Below are 24,027 nucleotides of genomic sequence, written 5' to 3'. Positions count from 1 at the left end.
AGCACGTAGCCGTAGTTCATTAGGGTGATACCAGGAGATCAGATAGTAGTATTTCATGAGGGTTGTAGCTGGGGAGCACGAGGGCGGTACCAGGAGAGCACGTAGCCGTAGTTCATTAGGGTGATACCAGGAGATCAGATAGTAGTATTTCATGAAGGTTGTAGCTGGGGAGCACGAGGGCGGTACCAGGAGAGCACGTAGCCGTAGTTCATTAGGGTGATACCAGGAGATCAGATAGTAGTATTTCATGAGGGTTGTAGCTGGGTAGCAGGTACTGTACGCGTGGGAGTAGGGTGGGACCTTAGAGTAGGTAGAAGTCATGAGGGGATTACCAGTAGACCAGGTAGCAGTAATACATGAAGGTGGTACCATTAAATCGGGGAATGGTAGTCAAAATCAAAAATAAACTAGATGACTATTGGCAGCACCCATGAGTTTGGCTCTAAGTTGCAGTAGATATATATGAAGGTGGTTGCGATCTTGCTGAAGGGACGCGATTAGCATAAAAAACTAATTCAATCGGCAATATTATTAAATCATGTGTTTCTTATTTACAACCTGTATACAACTTAAAATGATTACTTAAAAACAATCAGCAATATTATCATCGACTCTAAGGCGGTACGAAGTCCGCCGGGAAAGCTAGTTATTTATATTAGACTAGTCAAAGACGGACACTGGATAGCATTGGTTCGTTTACCCTACACATCGCATCCTCAATACTCTACATATAGAAAATAAATTTCACAATAAACACAGGACAGATGTATCTGACTCTCTCTGTCGCTCCTCAACTCAACCCCTCACTTACCAGATAATAATAGTGGACCTACCGCCAACGCCCACTAAGTTTTCATTTTATTTTATGTTTGTAGATAATGTTAAAAAAATCATTTTATTTTCTAGATAATATTTTAAATTATTTTCAGCTCTTTTTATTTTTCTAAATTTTCCTTGTTTAGGTTTAGGTTTAGGTATACACCGTGGTTTTTTGAAGTTCCACTACATATTCAACCTGCGTGACCTCTCCCGGATCGCGGCGAGCCTCACCCTCCCACGTACGTCAGTGAGAACCGATGCGTTGTAAGATGTTGGCGCAACGAGTTCACTAGTGTTATATGTGCCAGGTTGATTAGTACTCAGGTAAGATAACCGAAAAAAAGAATTAGTATGTATGTTTTCATGAATATTGTTTATGTAACTTATTTAATTCTGAGGTAAAAGGCAGCAGTATTGTAGTTTTAGACAATGTTTATAAAAAAAAACATTTATAAAAGAAAAAGTTTCTGTGAATATTGATATTTTAGAGCAAAAGCTCTTGTTATTTCTGTGAGTGCTGGAGGCGCCGGGTATCGATCCCGGTACCTCTCGCATGCTAAGCGAGCGCTCTACCATCTGAGCTACGCCCCCTGTGAAGTATAAACTCAAATTACCCTATGCATTCCGCAATGTGACGACTGTTTTTGCTCTAGTTTTATCTTTCAGAACAATATTAGTATATAAAATCACTGTTTTGCTGTTAATACAGGCTTTTTAAATTTGTTCAGCAGTCTCGTATCTAAGATTTCCCTTAAATAACGTTAAACGTCTATAACATGTCGTTAATTTAGAGCATAAGTGGTATTTACTATTAAAAATCGCGTTACACGTTCAAAGTAACAAATTACTACAAATGGTTGAGTCTATTAATGTTCCGAATACGTCAAAAATAAGTAGGATGTAGCAAAATTAAAAGAAAAAAATTAACATATATTATCGGTAACTAACTATGTTCAATAGAAACTGAAGCTCTACATTGGATTACTCATAAGGCAAATAGAATTATTAATCCGTTAAATTTCACTTGTCGTTTTTTTATATGCCCACAATTTATGACCAATCTCCCTACACCGTTCATTCATTGTTAAGTTGGTAGTTGACAGGACAACAACTTGATGCGCGTAATTTGCGGATATATGTTGTCGACTCAAAATCAAAAAGTTTTGTTGTTTCGTACTCCTGTACTCCTTGACGAAATTATTAATATGGAAGAAGGTAAGCAGGAATTCCTAGTATTCGGCTATTCCAGAATCCTTAAACGACTGCTGCGAAAACACATCACCATGGGAAAATCACATAGAGTATGGGAGGCTTAATTAAGTCCTTTTAGATAAGTCATAGTATAATACCTATTTTATGTCATGACTTACCACAAATAATAAAAAAATGAACATGAACATAACAAACTGAACATTTAATTATGGTTTCTTATGAGCTACTTCATTTTATTACTATTATCCCGCTTAAAAAAATATGGTTTCTAATAAACAATAATAATTTATTGGCTCTGCATCACACCGTAAAATATTATTTATTAACCTAGTTATTTTCAGGATGTTCATAACACAAACTAAAAAGAGAAAGAGGATTTTCGAAATAATACTTTTCATAGATACTCGTAATATCCTTTAATCAATAATCAACAAAAATTTAACAGAGTCAAAAAAAAATCATAGAATTAATGATGGTGGTGGTGGTGTTCAGGAACGATGTGTTGAGCATGACCCTCATAGTGCACGTCAGCGTTGAATCTATAATTAGAAGAAAGTAAGATGAACATGAGTATTTTAGATTTTTTAAGATATATCATTTATAAGATCGAATTACTTCGTCAAGTACATATATTATTCAAAAAATTCTCTTGTTATTTATTTTTTACCAGCAAGAGACGAGACAAGCTTCCAATTCCGTACGTTTTCAAAACCAAAATTACATACTCAATATTTATTGGCTTTCTGTCTGATGAACTAATTATATTTTATTGTCATATCTTGTTTTGTCGCATGTCTTTACGTACCCGGTCTTGTGGTCGGCGTGGTACTTGACAGTCCTGACCCTGCCGTCGGGCTGGTGCAGGCTGTACTCGCCGTGCACGACGTGACCGTCGCGTGTCTCGTGCTGGGACTTGATGTCGTGTGTGTGAGGGTCCTTCACTTGGTAAGAGAACTCGTATTTAGGGTGACCCTGTAAATAATTATCATAGCATTAGCGACTATGTTTAGTTTGTATTTGTATTGATAATCTATAAAATTAGATCATCCTCTTACATAGTACTCGACGTGTTTCTCGGTGCCATGTGAGTGGTGCTGGTGGAGGCTCTGTGATGAGGAGGCGTGACCGTCGTGGTGGTCGTGGTGATGATTGTGGTGATGTCCTTCGTTGTGATGCTCGCTGTGTTCCTCGTGGTGGGCGTGGTGTTCGGGGTGGTGTTGCGTTTGGTGCAGCACGACGCTCTGTGAGGAGACTGCGTGTCCGTGACCGTGGTGCTCATGACCATGACCGTGGTGGTACTGCGCCCGCGCGCTCGCCACGGCGAAGAGGGCAATGACTGCTACAATCTAAAAAGTTAGAAATATTTATTTTATATAACAGTGACGAATAGATTGAAAAAAAAAACAAGGGTTGAATGTTTTACAAACATTTTCTGAAGTGTACTTACTTTTGCTATCATTTTGCAAATTTCTATATTGTTTACTGTTTAAGCAATTAAAGGGAACTGTTGATATGTCAAGACTTAATTGTCCTTTTATATGACGTTGAAAGTAAACAAAATGGCCCATTTGTTTCAAATTACTTGTATTTGTCCAAATATGTTTAAAGGCGACCTTGTATAATGAAATCAGGCTTTTACTCTACATTTCTTCACGGCAACTTTCCAACATTCAAAAGTGGCTTAACGTTGATTGTAATTGGTTAATTATGAAATAAAAAACCGATAAAATACAGTTCAGTTTCTTAATGAATGTCGTTTGGATAGATAACGATATTTTTATTTGTACATTATTGACGATAAAGATTTGAAAGATAACATCGCCCCTCTGCCACATTCTTAAGGAGGCCGCTATTTACAAATATGAACCCGACTCATAGGTTAGAGTTTTTTTTTTATAATGTTTAACAGGGTATGTAACGGTCTAGCATAAGCTTATTTCTTACAGACAATCATTAACAATTAGGTCAATTTTCGCGTAACGTTTCCATAGTTATGTAAATGTAGTATGTCATTAAAATTTAAAATTGACCATTGTAGTGGTTATCTCTACAAAAAGCAACCTTATGGAATTGTATCTACTATTTGAGAATTCGAATAAGTTCGGTTCATGAAAGACAAAAAAGTTTTTATTCAAAATATGATGCTATATTTACAATGTACCCTATTACATGATAATAAAGTTTATAATTTTGTAGATCTCTGACCCGTATTGACGTAGCTTGCTTAATTTTAAAACGTTGTAAGTGGTGATAGTTCTTTTAATGAGGGAAATATTTGCTGTTTTGATGGTTTCAAAAGATTTATCGTTGTAGTTGTACATGATTACATTATGTTGATTGGTTGATGGAAAAATAAAATGCATCACAAAACCTTAGAATTAGTTTTAATAAAAAGTAACATAAAATAACAGACAATGAAAACAAACTTATAACAATTTTAAAGATTCACGTTTATGATGATGGTGGTGATGATGATGATGATGATGAATGTGGTGCGAATTTCCGCTGTGTTTTATATCATTTAACCTGGAATGAAAACGCCAATTTTAATGAAATACATAAAAATATTTGGTACCAATTTATTCAGGAATAGAGGTTGACATTAGGCATTCATTATTTAATTACAACTGCAACGATCAATATAATTTCATATCTCTTGTAAGTATGAATCCTGGGTCCGTTCTAACCGACATCAACACGTAACCTCATATCTGCTTAAACGGTCAAGTGTAAATCAGTCTCGTAACACTGAGGATTTCGGGCAAGAAACCGTTTCTTAACACCGTGACGCTTAACCCCATCAGAAGTTAGTGAAAATTTCTACTGAATAAATAGCTTTAGACTAGCACCTTCCGTGAAAAGTTCAAAGACAGACAGCGAAAGTCCTACTTACAGGGTACGGCACGTAACTGACACATTAAATAATTTCGTTTTCTTGGGATCCTTATCCAAATGGTTAAACCATTTAACCATTTGATTTAACCACTTAACCATTTGGGATAAGGATCCCCAGAAAACAAAATTATTTCATCTGTCTTTTCTATAAAGCTTACATAAAAATACTTACCCAGTATGTTTTTCAGCTAGAATCTGTACATGTTTGATAGTGTCATCAGGTACGTCAAAAGTATAGTATTCTCTCATGGGCGTGTGAGGGTACGGAGGCGATGGCTTGAAACCACCCATGAGCTTGGGTTTCACCATGTATCTGTCGTATTTCGGGTTTTTCTGAAACAAGCTCAATGTTAATTTTTAGTCTATAATGTTCAGTGATCTAGAAAAAATCGTTTGGCGTTCAGAGGAAAACAATGAATATCAGCTTTAAACTACTCTATCACGCGTTTTTCAGTCTTAAAAAAAACAGCTTTTGTTACGGTAAATCACCACGTTTATTTATTTTATTGTAGGTGTGAAAAGGTGGCAGTGCAATACACTTGGATGGATGCAAATATGAAAATATATGACTTTAATGTGCTGCGATGGGCATCCAGATCAAAAGTTTGTTCGTCCAGTAAAAAGGAAATGAAAAAAATACATTTTTACTTACGTAGTAGTCCTGTTGAGGTTTATGATGATGTACATGCGCCGGAGTATGAACGTGTACCATGTGGTGATGATCGTCGTGTTTGAGGATATACTGTGATGAGTGACCATGCTTCGCAGATTCTGCTGCTAATGCATAAGCTGCTAATACACACAAGATCTGTAAGTAAATAATGATTTGAAAGACCCATTAAAAATGAATTGGTTTAAAGAATCCAGTGTGCTAATAAAGTTTTCAACATCGTAGACCACTAGGAGTGCATGAATAGCTGAGTGGTATGATACTGGACACCATGCTAAACCCACGGCGTGATGACGTGACGTGGTATCGATCCCTGCCCAGTAGTCTGAGTATGGATAAAAGCCGTACATATGACTTGATTATGTGTAGAAACCTCACTACACAAGAATTATATTTCTAAGTGCAAAAATGGATAGTAACATATATTTTAGGACAGACTATTTCAGGGAATCATTTATCTGTCAAACCAAGTAAAAACGTTGTTCCAAGGTCCAATAAAGACGCAGCATTTACACAGACTATCTTTAAAGGGGAAATTAAACTGTATAAGTTAAACACATGTTTGTGTAAAAACAAGTTTTTGACGATGATATAGAAAATAACTGATTATTTTTTTTTTACCTTCGTCGACATCTCGTCGACAGCCTATTCTAATCGCAGCAGTAGACTGGTCCATAATTCATAAAATGCATGACTTTATATCGAAAACAAAAGTAATCTAGGTGAATTTCACTATAAACTACTTCTGGTTGACCGTTAACATCCATATGAGATTTAGTAACGCTGTATTAGCAAACAACGCTATTTAAATGATGTATGACATGACTAATCGACATTTGAATAGAAAAGTTTAAAGAATAAGAGTTTGTTAAAAAAAGTATAATTGTGTAATTGTGTCCTATAGAAAATCTCATTTTTGTATGCTCTGACTTTGAGGCATTACTTCCGCGTAAATGTCTAACGGTACCTACATTCTAACGGGTAATTTTGTAATATCACTCTTAAGAGTATTTGGTGACATTTTTTGCGACATTTGCCTGCTACTGATGATTAAGTTCCCGTACTTACTTAATGTCATTGTAACAGCAATTGATCTCATATTCAATATGAGATGAATTACGAATGTGCGGAATACTAATCAACTGAGTTTCTCAATGTACCTACCTACTTACAATGAAACTAACTGGAATGAAAACATTAAACACATCATATTCTCATTATGACGAAGTCGCAGCGACGTGGGAGGAAGACATTATTTCAATAAAGAAAAACAATATATTATATCAAGAATAAACAACTACATTAAACAAAAAATAAGAAAACTGGTTAAGTGGGAGTCTGACTAGCGATACCGCTTGTTCAGCATAAATAGGCTAGATTTTTTTTTGCTAAAGCCATAACAGAATTACATCATCTGTGAACTGAACTTTCAACTAACTGTTAATGGGATACAGCCTAGTGAAGGAAAGAAATACAGACAACGGAGTTTCAGCAATAGGATTCCGTGTTTATCCTTTGTGTATACAATACAAAAAAAAAACCATAAGTTCAAAAACAAAATAAAATCACGATAATAATTTTTAACATTGTATATTCTCAAACAAAAACGTTAACATATTTAAATTTAATCTATTAGTGGTGGTGGTGTTTAGGTACGATGTGGTCTAAATGTGTGGCGTAGTCGCTTTTAGTGTCGTGACCGTCGCGGTGCTCGTGCTGCTGCTTGTGGTCTCCAGTGTGAGGGTCATCCACCTTGTACTCGAACTTGTATTTAGGGTGAGTCTGCAATGAAAGACGATGATAGACATGTATGGAGTAGGTCAAATGTATTACCTACAAAGTGTTATCTAAAAGTCACTTGACTCTATTGCAATTGAGACCATAGTCTTGCAAACATCGATCTATGAATAAAGTCAATGATTATTGAATAATCGGTTTAAAAATTGTTTTTGTGACGTCTGGCAGGGCAATAAATATATTTTCTTTTTTTATGAACGACTTTATTTCGTGATAAACTTTTATACCTATTCTTAAATAATTTGTTAATTTTTCCTCCGGGAAAAGGCAACCAGGAGACTGATTTTAATCAATATCCATAATTGTTTTGTTTTGTGTTACTTACGTAATAGTCAACGAGATGATGTTTGTGGTGCTTGTCGTGGATGTGCACGACCTCATGATGTCCATCGTGTTTGATATAATGCTGTGATGAAGTCGCATGCTCCGCTGACAATACTGTCATCACACACATCGCCAGTACGATAGTCACCTGTTAATAAATCGAAGATCAGGCAAAGCATCTAACAGGAAATTATGGAGTAGAATGAGTATCACTGACGGTCTTAATAATAAGTCAGAGTCACGGGACTGGGTTTAAATAAACGGAGAAATGTAAACTTTGGTATTTTGCACCCGCTTTTGGTTGAGGGGAATCGAGAGTTAGACTTTTAGTGTCTAAAACCTACCCATCATCCTAGCTTTTCCTTTTCTTTACTGAGGCCGCGGTTGAGGCAGCATTATTGCCCGAAAGGATTTTCGGGCAATAACGCTGGCCCGATCAGGTGTTAGCCTTAATGAGTTGGCTGACTTAATTGTCTAAATAAACTCCTTGAGGTCTATTTTATAGAGGCCTCAGAAAAAAAAGTTTCAAACAAGTACTCAGTAACGTATGCGAAAATTTTAATTTTATGCTTACCTTAATCGACATTTTAAATCCTTTTTGTTGACTTAAGTCCGTTCTAATTGTGCTAAGCTTATTAGTACACTGAATGATTATGAAAAAAGGCTTGCTTTTATATTAAAGTAAGGTTATCAAGGTAAAACTTTTCTTCACTTTGAATGTTGGGTCGTTAAGTAAAATTTATGATATTTTAATATTGGTAATTTGGGCTGTAAACTTTGTTACTACAATTCACTTACAGTAGTCCTCAGCGTAAATTAGTTTTAAATTACTTAATTCATTGGTAATTAACCTGATTAAAATCTTATTGTACTTTATTGTTTAAATGATTACGAAAGTTTACTGTAAAAGGAGTCTGGGTGTCTTTGTGCATGTGGTTTGAATGTTTGACAATCCTCGTTGACATGAAGATGAAATACCTTAGTAGAGCTAATCATATTATATCGTTAACAAACTTGACATGTGGGATACTCTTACAATATGGTATTAAACTTTTTTAGTGTCAGTAGAACCATGATATGAAACTTTTAGTGGTATAACAGACCTCAAATTGAGGTTTTGAGTTTTGAAAATCATAATCAAATATATTATTATGCTTCAGCTAAATTGAGTTTCGTTTTAAGGTTTCGTTTTAAGAGAGCCATCAAAAAACCTTGCAATAGGTCAATCATTTTGTAATTCATCATCGGTTGATACACATCAAACCCTTAAATCATGTCGTTCTATCAACGTTTGCAAAACTATGAAAACCTGTATGTTTCTTTTCCATAATTTTCGATTTCGATATCTCTCCATTTTACCTGCTGTGTTACAATTAAGGACAGAATATTTTCTGTTCGTTTCAGTAAACGGACGTTACTTCACTAATATTAGTACTTTATCTTTTGTAGTCATCTCATACATACTTACTTTGCTTGCAATATTTAATGAGGTATTTTGTAACGGAAATCGATATGCAATACCGCTATCTTTAATATCGTCTTATCGCAATGAAACTGTAATCACTGTTAGTTAAGACACTTCTTCTCTTGTATTAATTTTATGGTCCCCAACAAAACTCTCTGTTCTCTTGGACGATGGATTATCCTTTAGTGTCGGACGCTACTTGTGTCGATCTCATCTTCTTTCCCCGTCGAGGGGTGCTGGTGCTTCTCCCGCGACCGTTGATACATAGTACTAATGTAGTTGGTAGTTACTCCTCAGAGCTGTTCGAGGTCGAAAGTTTTTAGCTTCCTTTAACGCTTTGAAAAGAACTGCCAAAGCGTCTTGTTAACTCTGTGCTGTTGGCTTTTACCTAGCACTGAGGATAAGCGTTTTTATTCTACGTGGCAAAGTCCCACCTGGCACTGATGCTTGTAATATGATGATGATTGAAAATAGATACCTAAGTATAGAAAGTATGATAAAAATATTCGAACCCAAAGGATAACAACGGAAGCCTAATTTTGGAGTTTCCAAGTTTGGAGGCTCCACTGTCTGTAAGTCGCATCATTTGTATCTTATATCGGCTATTTAGAACCGTGATAGCTCGATAGTTGAAATTTTCACAGATGATATATTTAAGTACTAAAATATGATTAATTATCATAAAGCGTTGATTGAAAATTTTAACTGATAGAATACTAAAAAGATGATCAGATAAAATTTAACAAATGAGTAATTGTGTTGCAAAATATAAACGTAGGAGAGATTGGAATAGGTTACAAGTAGGCACACATGTAGTAATAAAAACGAAATATAATATTTTTGATAATTAATGTATTTTACATCTACTAACAGGTACATATTGCAATATAAAACAACTAGGCCTTAAACATTGTGCCGACTATGAGCTCTTAGAGAAGATTGGTCTTAACTCATAAAAGTGAGAACGCTTTTCGTGCGTTGTAGAGATTTCTCGCTTTCACGATCGAGATAGCCCGTTTTTAAGTGCTCTTAGTACTGGCACAGGTGACAACTATAATGAAGACAGGTAAACAGTTAGTGATGATGGTGAGGTATGATGTGGTCGATGTGCGCAGAGTACTTGGTCTTGGTGTCATGGTCGTGGCGTTCCTCGTGGTGAGACTTGTGGTCGCCGGTGTGAGGGTCGTCTACCTTGTATTCGAACTCGTACTTGGCAGGAGCCTTAAAAAATAATATAATCGTTCAATATAATTATAAGTCAAATCATATGCATCTAAAGATAGTTTATATTTTTTCTTTTTGAAACACGGGCAAATTGTTTCTCATAGGCTTTTAAGGTCTGGATCCTGGATATTTCAGTATAATCTATATTCCTTCAAACATGATTTGATTAAGAATAACCAGTGAGGAAAACCTGGATAAAAGCATAATAAAACTGAATTCATCATCAAATACCTACCAGAAACTCCTCGACATTAATTTAATTGTTTTCTGACGTCACAATAATTCACACTACATTGTCACTTACATAGTAGTCGACGTGGTGATGATGATGGTGCTTGTCGTGTACATGCACAGGCGTGTGGTGTCCGTCGTGCTTGTGGATGTACTGGGACGAGTACGCATGCTCCGCTGACACTGCAGCCATCGCACACACAGCTAAGATGCACAGAACCTGAAAGGAATAAGAAATATTGAAATGATACAAGGAGTTTAGACCAGGACATGAATTGGTATTGGTTGGGACTCTCCTTTTTGTTCGAGAATGGGATTATATTTATTTAGTTACGGCACGAGACGACATATTCCTTTATACAATTTCGAGAGACTGTTAAGGATAGACTTATAATCTAGAGTTACAACTGTGCACAGCACTTGCACAAGTAATAGATATTGGAACATGAATGCTAAAAAAGCTAATGTGGTAAATAACTGAAGAAAGTTAGTTTCCTAAGTTACTAAGACCGACAAAAAAGATATTACCTTAAAGACCATTGTAAAGCTTAGGTTTCTTTTTCTCTTAAGGTACTGTTGGCACTAAAGGTATTAGTGTACTGATGTAATACAAGAACAAAACACGCCTTTTATATAAAAAAGAAACTAAAGAAATCAAGGTAGTAATGGTTTCACTTTGATTTTTGGTAGTTACAATTATTTACGATAAGTTAATTGTTCGTTGTTTCGTAATACACTGCCCAAATGTCGGAACACATACATAAATTGCTTAAGATATAACGGAAACGCACATACAAAGTGTGCTGTCATTACCTACGCTAATTTGATTAAATGGCTCTAGATTTTGGGGGGAGTGGATGAGGATGTGGGTTTATTTTTTTTATTAGCTCCGTGCTGAGAAAAAGCGTTTGGAAACTACTATTGTTTTCTTCTTGGCTAGATGAGGGGGAAAGGTCTAGATCGTTTTGGTTTAGTTTGGAGATAGGTCTCTATACAAAACAGTGGGGTATGGAAAATAAACAAAATACTCAAATTAAATGATGATTATATAATGCTCAAATTAAAGGCATCTACTAGACCTTTCTTTTTTTCACAATATGATTTTGGTGTTAAGGAATGTCACACACCTGCTATCGACTAGACCGTAATTCCAATCCTCACCACACATACGAACATTGGAACTCTTTAGCCTCTTATAATCTTAAGCCTCTTCATTGTACACTAAACGACAAAATTTAATTAGGTTTAATATAATATTTCGTTACCCAACTTAATCCAACGTCCGCAGTAATTTTGAGGAACATATCTTTACTTTTTATATTCTGTATACTTCCTACATATTTTCTTCAGTTACCTTAACATTTTAATCTTAAACCAGCTACTGTCAGCAGCTCCGTTCGGTAAAAATCGAGAAACATCACACAGGAACAAAAAATGGGGATTAAAACTTGTAATACACTAAAGTAGTTTTCTACATACGCAATTTTACACGACGTGAATAGTTATTTATTTATGAACCAAATCGATGTTAAGCCATGATTTTAACATGTTGCATGAGCATTTGTACCAATTTTTACGAAACCTTCACGCCAATAATCCATAGGATACGAACCTTATTTAAGGGTACAAGAATGCAAGTTTACAATACGAAGAATTTCAATATTTTTACTCCGTTTTTGTTTCTGCCATTTGTGGGATTATTCTGACTAAAAGTAGGTTATAAAGATCGAAATAACACAGATAAAAAAAAAACAATTTTACGTTTATGATCATTTTAATACCTAATAAGAATTGTAAATGGGTAGTTGCGTAGCTTTTAAGCGAATGAAATTGCTTCACTAGACTTTTATTATTATAATTTTATTGGTTGTGATACAACAACTTTTTTGTGTGACTTTCGTTGTTTTAAGTTTACTTGCCGGAAGGAATACGACATAGTTACACCTTAAGAAGATAGGTAATACTATAGTTGTTGAAAATAAGCGGTTTAGTGACATCGTTGCAATTTTATAAAACACTAGCTTTTCGCCCGCGTCTAGGTCGGTTACATCGCGTTTCCAAGAAAAAAGTTTTGCATAGAAACTATCCTATGTTCTCTCTCAAGGTCAATTCTATCTCTGTACCAAATTTCATTAAAATCAGTTCGGTGGTTTAGACGTGAAAGCGTAACATACACACAGACAGACAGAGTTACTTTCGCATTTATAATATTAGTAGGGATCAATGCTAATGTCGAATAACAGAAACTTAAAAAAAAATATCATGTAAACAGAATTGTTTTCCATATAGCTATGTTTCTTATTATCTCAAAGGAAGGAGTATTCCTCTATAACAAACCTAAACAAGTAAAGTATTGGTATATTTTACTTGGGCGTACACAATACCTATTCGTATATTTGTGCATGCGCAGATCCAATATATATATATATATAATAAGGTTATTCTGCTATATTAAGTACTTCAGAAGTGTTTCGCAGATATATGGAAAATAACTCTTTGTAAAGATTTTTTTTATTTTGTATCTGTAAAAACGCAAAAGTATTAATTTCCTAAAATTCCTATTGATTATGCAATCAATTTCAAAATTCTTTATTCAAGATAGCTTATTTGATCATTAGGGTTATCTTGGTAAAACACAATAGTAAAAGTAACAATCGAGTCTTAAAAAATAATTTTATTTACAAAAATCAACAAACATAATTTCAACAGTCGAGAACACCAACAAAAAATGCTGAATATTTTTTTCAGTGATGATGATGCTTCTTAGGAACGATGTGATGAGTGCTGTGCTTTACGTCGGCGTGGAACCTGTCGAGACAGATTGAGTATCTTTACTGAAAAAATAATTACTCATGGTGATATATGTACTTCTTGAAGTAAGTCTGTTGGGCTGTGGAAGGAAGATATTGCTCTATCTATACCGTTATACCCCGTTTAGTTTTAATAACTGAAGTAGTCTTACTCAAAGAGAGATAAGAAGAAAAATAAAAAAACAAACTATTAAGACTGTCAGATAGATTTAGAAATTTTTTATACATGTGTTTTTACTTTCTTCTCATAAACAAAAAAATAATGCCATAGAAACTCATGTAACGTCATTTCCCAGTACGTTTTTCACTACCAAGTAATTTACCCACTACCATATATTTTATCACCTTTGTGCTTGAGCACCTTGCTTTTAATCTTCTTATTTTTTTAGTGACAAAAGGAGAAATACTTTCATATTCAATATGTTTGGGATCTTTCTGACGGATTTTTTTTGTAATCAAATGTTCTATTCACGTCAAAAACGGCTTTTAAAATCCTTACCCGGTGTGTTTGTCAGCATGATAGTGGACATGTCTGACGGTACCATCAGGTTCGTGCAGGGAGTACTCTCCTTTGACGCTGTCACCGTCGCGGTGCTCGTGGTGAGACTTGTGGTCGCCGGTGTGCTTGTCCTTCACCTCATAGGCAAACTTGTACTTCGGATGAGTCTAAGAGCAAAAAGTTATTAGTGTTTTTATTCTTAAGTCGAGAAAAAGTATCAAGGCATTTTTATTTTTTTTCCAGGAGGCCAACTACCACGTCATAAACTATCTGACTTACTTTCCATTTGTGGGATAGCCACGATACCTATTCCTTTCAAAGTTGATTGCAGACCATCAATAGGTAAAGTCATAAATCGTTTCCGTATAATTTACTATGATATATTGGTTAACTTGATATGACTTACATAGTAGTCGACGTGGTGATGATGGTGATGCTTATCGTGAATATGCACAGGAATATGATGACCTTCGTGCTTGTAAATATGCTGAGACGAATGAGCGTGTTCGTGGGCTGATGATGACGTCACAGCTACCAACACAACTATCAATAGATACAAGACCTGCAAGATTAAAAAAGAGTTTGTATAGAACTTTGGTTAGGTGAAAAAAATGAATTTAGTTCTAATTGCAAATACCTTAGAGTTCATTTTATTTTTCTTTTGTTTCGTCTGATTTATATGAAATCTACAAGTTGAATGATAAGTTATCTTAAAACTAACGCTTTTATACTAAAACAATATTCATTGCAATAATAATTTCACCTTTCAATAGTTGTAGTTAAAAATTTCGTCATTTAAATATGTACTGTCGTTATTGTTTTGCGAAACTTATCAATCGTAAATAGACTGTTAGCAAATATTATTGAACGCGAAATATTAGTTGGGTGAATTTCAACAGGTCCAAAAAAATCTTCATTTCCGTGGATTTTTTATTCTTCAACTTTAGAACAATAAAAAATAGTGTTTTCTCAAGTTTTCGATCAGATATGCAGTTTTGCTTAATATCTAGCAGATAGCTTAAAAAACTAACGAGATATACAAGATTGAAAATTCCGTGCCACGGCAATGAAACATGCATGCACGGCAATGAAACAGGCGTCCATGGCAATGAAATGTTATTATAGTGTACAAGAATATTTAAATGATAAAGTTAATCATTGAAACAAAAATAAATACTATTAATTTATACGCAATAATAATAGAATATAATGTGTAAAAATCCAGTCACACATGATATTATTTTTATAATATAACTATAAATAGATACATTCCTGTCTAGTGGCGAAACAAACATAAGTCACGGAAATGAAACACGTGGCCACGGCAATGAAAGGAAACTGTTTTACAAGGCACGGCGATGATATTTTTTTCATTCCCGTGTATTTTTTTTCATTGCCATAGCAAATTTTGTCCACGGAAACCACGGAAATGAGAGCACGGCGATGAAAATCAAGGGGTATAATTCAATTTACTAAAAAACTGGTAATAATTCACAGTAATGAACACTTTACAAATAAGCTAAATATAAATGGCATTGTATTGAATGCTCAATCGAGATTAAAAACTTATTGAAATAGAAGTTAGACCTATCCACGGCGATGAAAGAAAAAATGTCCAGTACCAAAAAAATTGAATACTTTTAATTATAGCTCGAAAACGCAGGCACGTACACACGTCGTTCCTTGTCTAGCCTTTCGACGTTACTTATATGCAACGTTTAACGCAAAACGGGAGCGACGCAAAACGTTAGAATATGCAATATTCTCAAATATGTTTAGGACATGGCGATGAAAGGTAGTTCTGGGACAAATGGTTTTTTATTAACCATACGTTGTATTGTGTAAATATTTGAATAAATGTATTCCGAGTCAATACTCTAACTATTCACGAACCAAATAAAACTAAGTTTTAATATAAATAACGATACATTTTTGATCAATGATGACTTTAATACATCAAGGTGAGTCGTGGACAAACACGGCGATGAAAGATTATGTGGTTTAACTTTTTTTTTTGGAAAACCTTTTAATTATATTAATAAAATATTTAGTGCTACAGATAGATTTTTATGTCATCTACCTAAAAAAAATGTTAGAACATTATAACAATGCTTTTTAGTACCGATTTCATCGATGCCACGCAATTTTTGGGTCCGGGAAATTCACCCAGTTATGTTAACTTCTTAGTTTGTTTTTTGTTTAACAAGACAAGAATTTGACAAGTCAGACGTAAGTATTTAATATTAATGATCAGATTATTTTCCTTTGTTCCTTTGTGAGAAAAAAAAAATAGTTAGTTATGTTGTTATGCATGATCTTAGGACTCAAACTAAATAGTATTAATATTTTATAACAGTTTTTTTTTATAATAACTATCGTGAGACTGATTCATTATATTCATATAGTCGAACTGTTCGACTCGCGATCCCGCCGCGTCTGCTCATGATTAAGGACTCCGGTTGGATCCGAAACTAGTCGGGCTACCCCGATAAATACGCGTGAGTAAACCGTTACATTATTTAATAATTTTTTAACATACCGATGTTAATTTTTCAATGAAGAACTATCAGCGCCGGATTTAGGGGCCCTGAGGCCTCGGGGCAAAGGAGTGGAGGCCCCATTGGCCCAAATTATTTTCATTCGTGAAATAATAATCGATAATACGGCACTGAGAACAGTACATCGATGCAGCTTGGAACCTAGACGAGACTAGCGCAACTGAATATCTGCAATATATTGAACTGACAAAGTTATGTCGCTTGTTTAAAAGAAATGTCATCCCATTGGAATATTCTAAAGCGGTATAACATTGTGTCGGCCCTTAGAAGCCACTCATAAAGTTTCGTAAAGGTTGGGTAGATGTTTATGATACTTTTTATTGAAAACACATTTGTCGTTCTAAAATCAAGAGTACGAGTTAATGCGCTACACTTCAATGAAGTAAAATCTTTTTTTTGTAAATTACGTTAATGTTAAAATTTAATTAGCCAAACTGGATAGCATAAAGTTGGGCTTGTAAACTGTGGAATGCTGCGGTGTGTTGCTTTTCAAACGAGATTTAAAGATCGTATTTACATCACGATAGGTAGCGGCTGTGCTTACCTCTGGCTAAGACTACTGCTTAAGACCATGCACAGCAGTTATCGCTTGCCACCAGGTGTACCGAAGACTCATCTCTATACGTACATAATAAGTTCCATACAATTTATAGTATTCAAAGTATAAACCATTTCTGCATGTCTATATATGATAATCCTGTTTATTTTAAGAGTAGCTGTACTTAGTTAATAATTCAGGTATTTAATTGATACCCATAAATAATTTTCTAGCATGGATACGAGTTATAAAAACTCTGAAACACGCGATGTAATGCGAATATCTACAAGCTATTGGCAGAATAAATCACGCGAGTTCTTTACAACCGACTTAAAAAGGAGGAGGTTCTTAATTCATCTGTTTGTGTTTTTTATATCCGAACTTCGCAATGATGTTTTTATTTTATTTTTTCTTGAAACTTACCCGAAATTTGTATAGCATAGCTAAATATTACAACTGTTTTTATTGTAGTGACTTAGTAGTAAGATCCCCGTCTGTATAGATTAGTAGTTCAGGTATTATTCTTAGTTCTATGGTTTAGCTGTTTGAGTAAATAAAACATAAAGAAACATTTTTTTTTTTTATAAATTTGTTCTGCCATTTATCATAGCACCATTACAGACGGTTCTTTGCTAGGTTCATTATTTCTGTTATAAAACATATTTTCAATTATATGACAGAAAAATAAATTTTAATGTGCAGGATGCTAATGTCGATTTTTCAGAAATATTATCACTAGATCCAAATAATGATGGCCATAGGACCGCTTCAGTGGTTACGAACGGATATAATTAAATCTTATTAAATCGGTTTGGCATCTTTGAGTAATTGGGAAAAATACTTTAAAATCCAACGAATAATTGAGAACCTCCTTCAAATTTAGGTAATTTATGATGTTGATTGGTAACTTGGCAATGATTGTAGTGAAATCGTTTATCGATAACAATTAGGCTGAGGGCAAGCAATTAATCTTCACGCAGACACTTGTAAAGGTTCCTTAAACAAGGGATACCGCCCAGATGTATTTTTTCCTAAAAAAATGGTCTTCATACATTTTGAGTAAAAAAAAACCAGAAATATTTAAAACAAATAATACTTTTATTCCAACAAAAACAAAACTCAACAATCACTTAAATCTTAAAATACAACAAGAGTTTAGTGATGATGGTGCAAATGATGGGTACTATGCTTCACGTCAGCATGGAAACTGAAAACAAAAATGAAAATAGGTTAAGGTCAAATATGGAGAACAAAGAAAAAAAAGTCTAAGCATCAGTACTATTTAGTACTCACCCAGTGTGTTTGTCAGCGTGATAGTGAACATGCCTGATGGTGCCATCAGGCTGGTGGAAAGAGTACTCTCCCTTGACGCTGTCACCGTCGCGGTGCTCGTGGTGGATCTTGTGGTCTCCGGTGTGAGGGTTCTTCACCTTGTACTCGAACTTGTACTTAGGGTGAGTCTGGAAGAAAACCTCACCATCAGTGTTTTGTTTTAATGGCTGCAGCTTACAATGTACCCGCTACTTACATAGTAGTCGACATGGTGATGATGATGGTGCTTGTCATGAATGTGCACAGGAATATGGTGACCGTCGTGCTTGAAAATGTACTGCGAAGAGTGACCTTCCTCTGCTAACACAGCAGCTACTGCACACACTACTAAGATGAACAAAACCTGGAAAGCAAAAAAGCTTTTAGAAATTTCAATACTTAAACCAAAAATACATTTTAGCCGAGATCTTCTTCATAGTATTGAAATACCTTGACCATCATTTTAGATATTCTTGGTTGGATACTGTACTACTGTGACAATGTATGTAAGTCAACTGATAAAAAAACTAAAGCAATCGAGGTTTTTATAGTAAAAGGTAAAGTACTATGCGATTTTTATTTCATTCATTAAATGGCAGTTAAGCGTTTGCAAATCCAATCAAATGATTGCAAAAACACATTTACGTTCATATTAGTCTACTGGCTTTCTCGGAAGTTCGATAAAAACATTCGCATGTCAACTCTTTCTTAATTATACTTCAAACTATGAAGGTCACTAATCTCAATTAATTTCATTCGTGTTAATAATGACAAGGGTCGTGAGCATCATCTAATGCCTCCGTTGCTAATACTCTTTAAGTATTCTGTTTTTAAAACTGTTAGGTATGTAGAAAAATCCGTTTCTATTTGTCGATCAAGGTAAGGGAATTTAAAATTAAAACCAGTCTGCTAATTTCCAACAAACTCGTGGTTCCCTCATATCAGGTAGCGCGAGCATTGATTACCACGCCTGCCTTATTGCGGCTTGGAGATTCAGCTAACTTCATTTCATATTATACGAAATGAAGTTACTGCTAAATTCAATTCCCTTTTAAAAGCTTGTCATCAGGACTTTTATCGTATTGCTTTATTGTTAACAGGCTGTTTCGTTCGTCGATAACATTAAAAACGCAAGTGACACTATTTTACTTTCGAACTTTAGCATAAAATGGAACTTTTGTACAAACTTTCGAGAGTGTTATATTTTTTTTATGCTAACCAGAAAATGTCTCCGTACTTTTCTGATTTATATAAAGTATTAACCCAGTTTAAAAGTTTGCTATTGCTATTAGGTACTTACAGGTTAAAAAAATGACAAAACATAACTATAGTACTAATTTTGTATGAATAAAAATTCAAAAAGCCAACGACACGCGGTATTCCCAGGAGGTCACCCATCCAAGTACTAACCGCGCCCGATGTTGCTTAACTTCGGTGATCGGACGAGAACCGGTGTATTCAACGTGGTATGGACGTTGGCAATGCAAGTGGCTAAGTACATGATTAACATTTAGATACTAAGTTTTCCGGCGATTGCATCCATGTAGAAGTCAATGTATTTCAATTTTTTAGAACTTTTGTTAGGTACCCTTTTGTAAACATTTATTTACAATTTCAAATAAAAAGCTTGAGTCAGTCATTGTACATTTTTAACTGTCCCTATTTTAACAAAAGGTTTGAAACTTCAAACTTTTTAGGATAAATGCCTAATGAGTTTTCCATTTTTTTTTACTTTCAACCTGTTTACATTACTTATCTTTCATCAATTCTGTAAAATGTCAAGCACTTTGAAGTAGACTGAAGAACGGAGTCACGTTTTGCAAAACAAATTATGCCACCCTTTTCCATCCATTTATGAGCAAAATTTCGCAAAGGTCATTCATAGTAACGCCTGTATCACAAAGCACTTCAATCTTTAGTTATTTAGGATCATATATCATTCTTTTGTTCTAAGCGTTCGCATTCAGCCATTTAGAACAAAGCATTTTTAAGTAGGTATTGGAGGTGTTGTATGAAGGATTGCAATGAATTGCCATACATACAAAAACGCGGATGACGTAGCACGGCGGTTCAGGTTTAGTCAGTAAGAGTCGAGGGAGTGGATGTTCATAAGGATTCCACCGCCTTAAAAAAAAAATGTACAGGAGGTATATGAAGCAAGAAGCAGAAGAATTTAAGAAAGCATTTTTGGTTCATAATAAATAATGATGCGTTTCTAAAGTTTTAAAGTAGAGGATTTTTGTTATTATCTAATTTCCGGATACTATGATTATTTTTAAATACAGGTATCAAAAAGTTCTATTATCCTTGCAATTCGAGCAATATGAATGGATCATTATTGTAAAATCCTGTTTTAAAATTAGCTAGAAAGTTAAAAAAAGATGACAGCATGGCAAAGAAAAATGTTATAGTTTTAAGATATTTATTGAGGTAAAATAGTAAAACATAACAAGGTATACAACAAAACAGCATTACAATTTAAGTAACTTAGTGGTGATGATGCAGATGGTGGGTGCTGTGCTTCACGTCTGCGTGGAATCTGTTGAAGAAAGAATACATGTTTATTCACAACACTCAGAAATGTTATTATAACAGTAACAGCTATTCTGATAACTTGAAAGAACATTCCATGGTTTAAAAGGATTAAAAAAAAAAATCTTCTTTTTTTTGTTGATGAATTAGGATCGATCGCTGACAGTTTCTTTTTAAAGACGTCCGCGGTATAAATACCTGGCTTACTTACCCGGTATGTTTGTCAGCGTGATAGTGAACATGTCTGATGGTGCCATCAGGCTGGTGGAAAGAGTACTCTCCCTTGACGCTGTCACCGTCGCGGTGCTCGTGGTGGATCTTGTGGTCTCCGGTGTGAGGGTTCTTCACCTTGTACTCGAACTTGTACTTAGGGTGAGTCTGGAAGAAAACCTCACCATTAGTGTTCTGTTTTCAATGGCTGCAGCTTACAATGTAACCGCTACTTACATAGTAGTCGACATGGTGATGATGATGGTGCTTGTCATGGATGTGCACAGGAATGTGGTGACCATCGTGCTTGAAAATGTACTGCGAAGAATGACCTTCCTCTGCTAACACAGCAGCTACTGCATATAATGCTAATAGGCAAAACACCTGAAACGGAAAAGATTTTTTTTTTAAATCAACTTTTTTTTAGCCAACCTATGCTTAAAATAGTTACTACCTTAAAGAACATATTGTTTTTTTCTAATAGTACAAGAAGTCCCAAGTTATGAGATAAACTGATACATTTACAAATCATGTGTCGCTTTTATAGTTAATTCATTCCATTCATAGTTTACGGTAGTTAAAATGGTTTGTAATATCTTTATGACATTTCGTAAAAACATTAGCGCTGCGTTCAATAGTCATGTGATGAAGTGGAACGGCTCAAAAAACATTGAAGTTGAAATAAAATTGAAATTTCCCCAGACGATAATGTAGAAAAACATAACCCTTCGTTTTCAATCGGAGTTAGAGCGGAAAACCTTTATTGACATCAAGAAAAATGTACGGGACGTGAAATATTTAATATTCAGTCATTACAATTACAATAATATTGGGAAATAAAAAATAGAAAAATGAATAGAGCTGAGAATAAACTGTTTGCGGGATCGTCCCTTCATTATCTTATCATCGTGTACCTTTAGCAGCAGATGAAATAAAGCATAGCAGATGCCTAGCTCTCCTCCTCCACAAACTGTTACCATGGCAACACGATACCTTATCTTAAGTTATGAATATTGATATTCCGAGAGGAGCCAAAAGTGTCTTGATAGGTCAATTCAATTGTGAATTAAAGTTACATAAACGTAAAACCAGCCCATATACGTTGCTGCTGTTATATTACTGCTAGGCGCTGGCCTCTAGCCGTATAGGGGAGATACGAGTTTTGTGAAGTAAAACATATTGATGACAAAATAATCCAATAGGCATGTCTTTAAAATGGTTTAATAATATCACAACAATTAAAACTGTAAAACAAAATGTGCTAAAATAACAACAGGAAGCAAATGAAACAGCAAGAAGTATAAACTTAAATAATAAAAACGAGAAGAATCAGTGGTGATGGTGATGGTGTTCAGGGACGATGTGTTGGGCGTGACCCTTGTAGTGCACGTCGGCGTTGAATCTGTAAATCACAAAAAAAAAACATTTGGGGATCAAGAAACATTACCTCATTTTAGAGATGACAAGCATTGAATGTATGGGAATGACATTCCTTTTCAGAAAGTGAAATGAAGTGTTTTTTGGTTGATTGTTCAATACATCGATAGTGAATGAAGTGATTGAAGATCAACGTCAGCGATTGAATAAATAAAAATTTGTTTGGCTCAGGGCTCAGGCAAATAGCTGAAAGCTTACCCGGTCTTGTGGTCGGCATGGTAGGTGACAGTCCTGACCCTGCCGTCGGGCTGGTGCAAGCTGTACTCGCCCTTCACAACATGGCCGTCGCGCGTCTCGTGCTGAGACTTGATGTCATGTGTGTGAGGGTCCGACACATGGTAAGCAAACTCGTACTTAGGATGACCCTATAATGATGGTAAATAATAAGGAACCGTGATAATATAAAACTTATAAAATAGCTTTGGAGAAATAGTTCATTAGCTTACATAGTACTCGACGTGTTTCTCAGTGCCATGTGAGTGGTGCTGGTGAAGGCTTTGTGATGATGAGGCGTGACCGTGTTGGTGGCCGTAATGACCGCCTTGAGGCTCAGCGGCGATCGCAGCTATGGCGATGACAGCAACGAAGATCTGGTCAAAAAAGCAAATTGGATAAGATTTATGCCAAACTGAACATACCTTCTATTGCTTTTATGAGAACTTATGGTACATTTACATGAGAACAATTAAAATCTGCCTCGACTTTTAACTTGAAAACCTTTTTATTTTTCACACTCAATCAAATAGAAAACTATCTTGTTGAGAATGATATACTAGTAGTAGTGGATGTAATACCTTGATCATTGTAGATGTTTGAGGTTGACTTGCTTTCAGAGTTAATTGGTGACTGATACACTGAGAAAAAATCGTAAGGGTTTTATACAAAACAATAAAGCCTGTTTAATTAATAAGCGCTAAGTAAAATTTATGAGAAACAATTTTGTTTTGAAACCCGCTCAAATAGGGGCGTGTGGATTTTGGCCTTGTTGCCTTGCAGTTTCTGACTCACTGATCTCTGTTTACACTTACACTTTTTCTGTTTTGTATATGTAGGTTACAAAAAAAAAATATACAGGCAGATATTGTAAGAAGAAAAATGCGCGTATTAAAACAGAGTAAAAGGACGTTGACAGGCTTTGAAAATATGATGATAATAGTCGAAAGACATTGTCGACACACTCCAAATTGTATCCATAATATCAAAAGAAAAAACATTACGCACTTTGAGCAAGTATTCAGAATACTTGCTTAATGTACCTACGTAATGTTTTTGCTAGTGCTATCAAGCTAACCAAGTGCTATCCAGAATACTGTATTCTGGGTTCCAGGTCCATTAAACATATGACATGTACATACATATCATTGTGCTTTGAAGTCATCATTAAAAAAATCCTATAGAGAGACGAAACAACGAAAGGAGTAGTTAAGTAATACATTATCAAAATACAGACCTACATTATAAATTGTAAGTGCTTGTTGCTAGTTGCTCTAGATAA

General features: G+C 35.0%; 7 protein-coding genes and 2 non-coding genes across 9 annotated transcripts; all 9 read right to left on the bottom strand.

Annotated features, from left to right (window-relative positions):
- Positions 1-1,337: 1,337 nt before the first annotated feature.
- On the bottom strand, positions 1,338-1,410 carry Trnaa-agc. Its single transcript has one exon. It is a non-coding gene; the product is annotated as a tRNA-Ala (tRNA).
- Positions 1,411-2,497: 1,087 nt separating this feature from the next.
- On the bottom strand, positions 2,498-3,490 carry LOC113502650 (histidine-rich glycoprotein-like). The gene is made up of 4 exons (XM_026884304.1): positions 3,479-3,490; positions 3,087-3,377; positions 2,837-3,003; positions 2,498-2,570 (listed from the first exon to the last, which is right to left on the bottom strand). Exons 1-4 carry the CDS (start codon positions 3,488-3,490, stop codon positions 2,498-2,500), a joined length of 543 nt encoding a protein of 180 aa, XP_026740105.1.
- A 3,738-nt stretch (positions 3,491-7,228) lies between these two features.
- LOC113502649 (histidine-rich glycoprotein-like) lies at positions 7,229-8,114 on the bottom strand. The gene is made up of 2 exons (XM_026884303.1): positions 7,719-8,114; positions 7,229-7,378 (listed from the first exon to the last, which is right to left on the bottom strand). The coding sequence occupies exons 1-2, from the start codon at positions 7,845-7,847 to the stop codon at positions 7,229-7,231; spliced, it is 279 nt and encodes a 92-aa protein (XP_026740104.1). The 5' UTR covers positions 7,848-8,114.
- Positions 8,115-9,998: 1,884 nt separating this feature from the next.
- Positions 9,999-10,872, bottom strand: LOC113502372 (uncharacterized histidine-rich protein DDB_G0274557-like). Its single transcript, XM_026883918.1, has 2 exons — positions 10,711-10,872; positions 9,999-10,403 (listed from the first exon to the last, which is right to left on the bottom strand). The coding sequence occupies exons 1-2, from the start codon at positions 10,828-10,830 to the stop codon at positions 10,257-10,259; spliced, it is 267 nt and encodes an 88-aa protein (XP_026739719.1). The 5' UTR covers positions 10,831-10,872; the 3' UTR covers positions 9,999-10,256.
- A 2,509-nt stretch (positions 10,873-13,381) lies between these two features.
- Positions 13,382-14,615, bottom strand: LOC113502367 (cuticle protein 19-like). Its single transcript, XM_026883912.1, has 4 exons — positions 14,584-14,615; positions 14,353-14,508; positions 13,947-14,113; positions 13,382-13,445 (listed from the first exon to the last, which is right to left on the bottom strand). Exons 1-4 carry the CDS (start codon positions 14,593-14,595, stop codon positions 13,382-13,384), a joined length of 399 nt encoding a protein of 132 aa, XP_026739713.1. The 5' UTR covers positions 14,596-14,615.
- A 3,582-nt stretch (positions 14,616-18,197) lies between these two features.
- Positions 18,198-19,360, bottom strand: LOC113502648 (cuticle protein 19-like). Its single transcript, XM_026884302.1, has 4 exons — positions 19,356-19,360; positions 18,571-18,751; positions 18,336-18,502; positions 18,198-18,249 (listed from the first exon to the last, which is right to left on the bottom strand). The coding sequence occupies exons 1-4, from the start codon at positions 19,358-19,360 to the stop codon at positions 18,198-18,200; spliced, it is 405 nt and encodes a 134-aa protein (XP_026740103.1).
- Positions 19,361-19,714: 354 nt separating this feature from the next.
- On the bottom strand, positions 19,715-19,833 carry LOC113502736. The gene has a single exon (XR_003401376.1). It is a non-coding gene; the product is annotated as a 5S ribosomal RNA (ribosomal RNA).
- Positions 19,834-20,771: 938 nt separating this feature from the next.
- Positions 20,772-21,515, bottom strand: LOC113502647 (cuticle protein 19-like; the record flags this gene model as incomplete). Its single annotated transcript, XM_026884301.1, has 3 exons — positions 20,772-20,892; positions 21,097-21,263; positions 21,333-21,515. Coding segments are annotated over 3 exons (402 nt in total), but the record flags the coding sequence as incomplete, so codon positions are not given.
- A 667-nt stretch (positions 21,516-22,182) lies between these two features.
- Positions 22,183-23,461, bottom strand: LOC113502368 (cuticle protein 19-like). The gene is made up of 4 exons (XM_026883913.1): positions 23,327-23,461; positions 22,979-23,122; positions 22,731-22,897; positions 22,183-22,497 (listed from the first exon to the last, which is right to left on the bottom strand). The coding sequence occupies exons 1-4, from the start codon at positions 23,333-23,335 to the stop codon at positions 22,425-22,427; spliced, it is 393 nt and encodes a 130-aa protein (XP_026739714.1). The 5' UTR covers positions 23,336-23,461; the 3' UTR covers positions 22,183-22,424.
- Positions 23,462-24,027: the final 566 nt, after the last annotated feature.

Source organism: Trichoplusia ni, chromosome 17, assembly GCF_003590095.1.
Source record: "Trichoplusia ni isolate ovarian cell line Hi5 chromosome 17, tn1, whole genome shotgun sequence".
NCBI classification, from domain to species: domain Eukaryota; kingdom Metazoa; phylum Arthropoda; class Insecta; order Lepidoptera; family Noctuidae; genus Trichoplusia; species Trichoplusia ni.
Note: the sequence above shows the minus strand (reverse complement) of the source record. Positions and strands in the feature narration are given on the sequence as shown.